The sequence below is a fragment of the Scylla paramamosain genome, chromosome 11 (assembly GCF_035594125.1).
Source record: "Scylla paramamosain isolate STU-SP2022 chromosome 11, ASM3559412v1, whole genome shotgun sequence".
Classification (NCBI taxonomy): domain Eukaryota; kingdom Metazoa; phylum Arthropoda; class Malacostraca; order Decapoda; family Portunidae; genus Scylla; species Scylla paramamosain.
In genome coordinates, this window is record NC_087161.1 from 2,843,783 (window position 1) to 2,850,012 (window position 6,230).

Sequence of the window (6,230 nt, forward strand, 5' to 3'; positions counted from 1 at the left end):
ACATGAGGTCCCGTTGGGTGGCCGTGGGCGGCCTGCTGCTCATCACCCTCGCTGCCGCTGCCGCCATGGGGGCTGACGCAGCCCCGGTTCGCCCCAACGCCAGGGTGAAGCCAGCCCCGGCTGATGAAATGGTGACTGGTGACACCACCACCACGACCACCACCACCACCACCACCATGGATCCACTGGATGAGTTCTGCCACGAGGCTTGCAAGGCAGGTGTGGGCGGCCCGGAGTGTGGCTGTCCTGACCACCCGATTGGTTAGTGGCGTCCCCTCCCCCTCACACCAGCACCTTTCCAGGCTATGGCCGCTCCACACTCCTTCCGACATCAGCAGTGAGCGGCAGCCATCAGGGGGGGAGGACCCTCTGCAGCAGCAGCAGCAGCAGCCGTGGGAGGTATAAAAAAAGGGAACAATCAGAGGGGATCTTATAAACCTCTTTTCATTTATGATTTATTAAATGTATAACTAATAAAGCAGATTATCACTGTCTATCCATTTTCAATACTTCATTTAAATCCATAGTATAGTGTTAATATTGTAGACCTCAAATGTTTAACTGCTTAAACATTTCATGAGTCAGATCGCGAACTCTTTATTGCAACCACTGCTTAACCCTTGCATGAACTGGAAACAGAACCTGCCGTGTGAAGGGATCGCGGTGAGCGTTAGGCTTCCTCCCTGGGACTGCATTGACCGGCCGGGGGAGGCGAATTGACTGGAGCAGCACAACTCGCTCCTCTTTAATGAGTGTTGATGAGTGGCAGGCAGGGCGAGGCCTCGCTGCTGGGAGGCGAGGGAAACGCGCCTCATATTATGGCGTGCTGTCAGCGGGCGAGCAGCTTACGCCCGGAGTTACGCCGTTATTTACAACCGCGGGAATCTAAGTGCAGTGTTGGGGCTAGAATGGTGCTATGCTGGCTTTAAATTCTGCTTGTTGATTCTTCTGCTGTACTTTGGCGAGTCGCCGCGGCAAATGTGAATGACTAGCAACACACCGCGAGTCACGATGGCAACATGTGTGACACGCATGACGTAATATACCTAACCCGCGCACAGACAGACAGACACTACCTGACGCTGCTGATGCTCAAACAAAGAAAGGGCTCTTGCAGGCTGAAGGTATCTGCCAGACTAAGGACATCTGCCAGGTTAAGTGCCCCTGCTACAGTGAGGGACCCTGTCAGACTGAAAATCTCTCAAATTGGGCAACCCTGCCAGACTGAAGAACCCTGCTTGCCTGAGGGGCTCCTTCCAGATTAAGGGACCTGTCAGGAAAAGGCGCCCGTGCTAGGATGATAAATCCTCTCTCTCTCTCTTTTTTTTTTTTTTTTTTAGCCTTATTAGGCTAAGATACCCTTCCAAGGTAAGGGCTCCTGTCAGGCTGAGGAATCCTGCTAGTCTAAGGGGCCCTCTCAGACTGAAACTTTGCCAGGCTGAGGACTGCCAGAATGAAGTATCCTGCCAGGCTGAGGGTCCCTGTCAAGTTGAGGAACCCTGCAAGATTATAACTCCCTGCCAGATTGAGGAGCCTCGCTAAGTTAAGATCCCTGCCAGGTTGAGGGTCCCTGCTGGAATGAGGACTCCTGCCAGGCTAAGGGTCCATACCAGGCCGCTGGTCTCTGTCAGGCTATCAGGCTGTCAGGCTGGAGGTCTCTGCCGGACTGAGGAATTCTCTCAGGTCATGCCCACAAGTTCTGTTCACGCCACTGCATCAGTATTTACAAGTGTGTGTGTGTGTGTGTGTGTGTAGCTTTACGTCAATGGCTCAAGTGGCAGGTGTACATGTGGGACGTGCCTTGCTTCATCCCCCAGTCTGCCTCCCCCCTATAATCTCCATATTCCATGATAACACACACACACACACACACACACACGGTCCAACACGTGATCCTCAAGACCGTGGGTGAATTACACACACACACACACGGGGGCCCTTCCATTGAAGTCTCCCTAACAGCAAGCTTTCTTCCCCTGTCTGGTGGTGTTCCCGTCACTCACCATCACGACCTTTATGTCAATCAAGATGCCAGCACTCACAAAGCAAACTGAAGACACAAGCGCATGCCAAGTATGTACATATGTGTAAGGCACATTACTTACTAAGCCTGACGCTGTATCCTGAGGGGTGCTCCAGCAAGCGTCTCTCAGCCAGCACCAGCAGCAGGAGGACGCGCTTGTCAGTCAAGAATCTTTCCCAAGGCGCTTGGTTCTGACACTCTTTTCGGAACAACGTGATGCACCTCGGTACGTAATGCAAGTTGTTAATGAATATTAATTTATTGGGAGATTAAATGAAACAGGTAATTTGTTGTTAATTAATCTATGAACGATATCATTATGTCTATAATGTGACTTGCGGCAGGGAGGTAAGGCGGAAGGCTTTAGTTTTCGACTAATATTCTGTACTTGCTATAGTAAATGACTGCTGCTGCTGTTGCTGATACAGGAGAATAACTGTTGTTATGTATTTGGCAACGAGAAGGATGTGCCCCCTCTCTCTCTCTCTCTCTCTCTCTCTCTCTCTCTCTCTCTCTCTCTCTCTCTCTCTCTCTCTCTCTCTCTCTCTCTCTCTCTCTCAAACGATACATTTTTTTATCACAAGTTAAGAAAGTCTACGCTTCCTACCCACCTTTTATTCAGACTATGGACACCGGTCTTTTTTTTTTTCTTGTACTAAAGCTTATTCTGGGTCGTAAAGATTTCACATACAGTATATAAATATCTGCTGATGCCAGGTAAAGTAAAGTTCTGAGAGCAGTTCGTGAAGAATAGAAATAGTCCGACAGACAGACAGGAGTGCCCTTTACTTTGTAGAATGATTCTCATGGAACCCTGCCTTTTGATGGATCGTCTCCCAAGCATTACCCACCTCTTAGTGCTCCCCTCTGGAACAAATGTTACTACAGACCGCCAAACTGTCCCAGCGGCTGCCAGCTAACATATCAATAACCATCCAGCCAGCCACTCGACCTTGCATTGTCTAACAGAAAAGCCTCAGCGCCGCAGCCTTGCGGAAGCTGCCTGTCTGAAGAGGCTGGTGACGCTTGGGACGGGAAGGCAGGTGCGATGATGCCCTCTCCCACCATTCACCGCTCTTGACGTCACGATAACCCCTTTTCTCTCCATTACCCCTTTGACGTCACAGTACACCTTGCCTTTTCTTTTGTCCTCATCAATCTACACATTATAATTATCCATTTATTTATTTTTTCTCCATAATTACAACATATTCGTAGTATTCCTCTTCCTTTCCATGTCACATCATCCTCTCCGTCAATCTTCATCCTTCTCTCCCCCATCTTCCCATTGAGGATTCTCCGTCCCTCTCCCACAGACTCTTCTCCCATCCTACATTCCTATTCATCCTCTGCCGTCGCTCTCTCCCCCTTCTTTTCTCACTCCCTACCTTGCCATCGACTCTTCTTTCACTTCCCATCAACTCTTTCCTCCCTCCCTCTCTTGCCATCCACCATTCCCAGCCACGACGCTCGAGGTGCCGCGTGCCACCTAATCACCTTGCCGGTCTCACGGTTCACTGTAGACAAGGTGATCTACATTCAAACTGAGGCGACCTTGCTCCCCCTTTCCCTTTCCCTTCCCATACTCAACCCTGGTCCAAGGTTTAAAGACTATTTTTGTCCCCTTCCCCTGCTGCTGCCGTCACCGCCATCGATTCATGTGATTCCTAAGCAATAATATTACTAAGCTTGTATACTGTAGTCGCTGATTAAAATGGGTAGTAGTATAGATCATACTCGTACCTTTCACTTTCCAGGCCACCACCAAAACATCCTTATAGTTTGGTGGGGACAGACAGGAACTGCAGACAAGCGCCTTCAGAATACCAGGACCCAGGCAGCAGTGTGGCGAGTGGCGATGTCGCTAACATGTTCGGCAAGGATGCGAGGCTGAAGATGGGGGTGCGCTGTATGGTGCTGTACACGCGCCAGTTGAGTGACACAGCACTGGTACAGCACACCCACCATTTGACTGAATCTGTATAATTGGCTTCGAGCATCACAAGGTTGCCCACCGCCCCATCCATGCTGCTGATGAGAGGCGCGGCGGCACTGTGCACATCCCTCCTGCCTGCCCGCCTGCTGCTGAGGATTGATGAGAGCCTGAGGTGGCTGTCAGGTAGTGGACACGACTGTGACATGCATACAGCCACAGGCGCTGCCTCCAACCCCGGGGTGAGGGAGATTTCCCCAAGGGGGCGGGGTAAAACCCTCTATTACTGCTGTGCGAAGTTAGGACAATATACCGGGGATGACAACACTGGCCGTGCCCCCTGACTCCTTGCTGGCGCGTGTTGCGTGGACTCGAGGTTGCTGCTGTTGCACCGGCGGCAGATGTAGCCCTACTTCTACTGGTAAAAAAAAAAGAAGAAAAAAAAGGCATATTAGTGATTGACGTCAAAACAGTCATGTCGACGCAAAAGAAACTCGATGAATAACAGATTACTGACGGCGTCACTTGAACACTATCGGCGGCACATGGTTCGGCGACAGGTAAAGGTGGCGCAAGGCGGCACATGAAAGGGCGGCCGCGACCACCCCGCCGGCGCCACGTGCACTCCAGGCGGTGCGGCAGACGTCGCGGCGGAAGGCGTGCACCTCTGGAGCACTTGTGTGACGTCAATGGACTCCTATATAAGCTCTGCCCCGCCGCTACTTTGTCAAACAGTCTCAGTGCCTTCTAAGCTCCAAAGCAACCTATACTAGCAATCAGCACAAGTACAGCGCCCACCTGCGGGTCTTCAGCACGGCAGTAAAGACCAACACTTTATTCCAGTTACCTCCTGTCCATTGTACAAAGGTAAGTAATTCATCAAGACTTCATTACTCTGATTAAGTATTTCCAACTTGAAGTCTGCAGTACTTCATGAGTGACACCCCACAGTGGGAGTGTGAACACCGTGTCATGAGATGGTGTTCCTTGCAGATGTGGCTCAAGGCAGTTGTGGTGGTGGTGGTGATGCTGGTGATGCCAGTATCACCCCGACCATACCAGGCGCAGAAGGGAAGTAGCAAGATAGAGAGCGCCGTTTCTGAGAGTTTGAGGGACATTGAAGCTGCCTTCATGGGGAGTGCCAGGAAGATTGAGGATGCCATTGACGAAGCCATCCAGGAAAAGGTGTCTGAGAAGAGTGGCAATGGAAAGACACAAGACAGCCTGGTGAACAATGCTGCTATCATTGGTGAGTTCAACAAGAAAGCCTTCAGGAATGTGCTTGCCAAGATCTTTGCCAGGAAGCGTGCCAGTGCCATGAAGGCTGGTGTTGCCTCAGCACCCGGCAGCCCCAGGGACGACACCTCCACCACTACTATGGACCCGCTGGACGAGTACTGCAAGGAAGCCTGTGAGGCAGGTGTAGGCGGTCCCGAGTGTGACTGTCCTGACCATCCCATTGGTTAAGCTGCTGACCTGATTGTGTAACCCAAGGAAGGGGGTGGTGCTGCACCTCAACACACACACACACACACACACACACACACACAAACTGTGACCAATGTAGCTGCAGGCTGCAAAGGAAACAGAAAAGGTCACATGGCTCAAGACTCATCCTCACTCGGGGAACACCTTCATGAGAGCTCGTGCTGGTGACCCTTGGCGATCTCATCTGTCAGATGCTGGCGCCGCCTGGCAAGGTCATGTGTGACCTACAACTACCAATTTGTATATGCTTTTGTGATACATGTAGTGCACAATTTGTAGGCTTAGCAAACTGTTACTTTAATTCCTACTGAAGGCTGTGAGTAAATGTTGAGCAAAGAAATCATGATTATGATTTAACATTCAATATAAAACATTTTGAGTCCTTCATAACTATATATATATATATATATATATATATATATATATATATATATATATATATATATATATATATATATATATATATATATATATATATATATATATATATATATATATATATATATATATATATATATATATACACTAAGTTGTTAATTGTTGTACCTTGATAAGTAATCTCATATGTGATAGATTAATATATTATTTATTATAATGTCTAATAATAAACAATGTGCAAGAAAGTATCATCATTATTGTAATCCAATATATACCACTGCTACCACCTCCAAGACTGAACATACCATTATGATACCTGCTCACTTTTTTGCTATTAATAATGGTAATAACAACAATAATAATAAGTAATAATAATAATGATAATAATAACAAAAATTATAATAATCA

The 6,230-nt window shown here is 48.5% G+C and overlaps 1 protein-coding gene across 1 annotated transcript; it reads left to right on the plus strand.

Annotated features, from left to right (window-relative positions):
• Positions 1-4,504: 4,504 nt before the first annotated feature.
• Positions 4,505-5,784, plus strand: LOC135104828 (uncharacterized). The gene is made up of 2 exons (XM_064012476.1): positions 4,505-4,823; positions 4,950-5,784. Exon 2 carries the CDS (start codon positions 4,950-4,952, stop codon positions 5,421-5,423), a length of 474 nt encoding a protein of 157 aa, XP_063868546.1. The 5' UTR covers positions 4,505-4,823; the 3' UTR covers positions 5,424-5,784.
• Positions 5,785-6,230: the final 446 nt, after the last annotated feature.

What these genes read in the sequence shown, in the direction of transcription:
- LOC135104828 (XM_064012476.1), top strand. Translation starts at nt 4,950, where the DNA reads ATGTGGCTCAAGGCAGTTGTGGTGGTGGTGGTGATGCTGGTGATGCCA.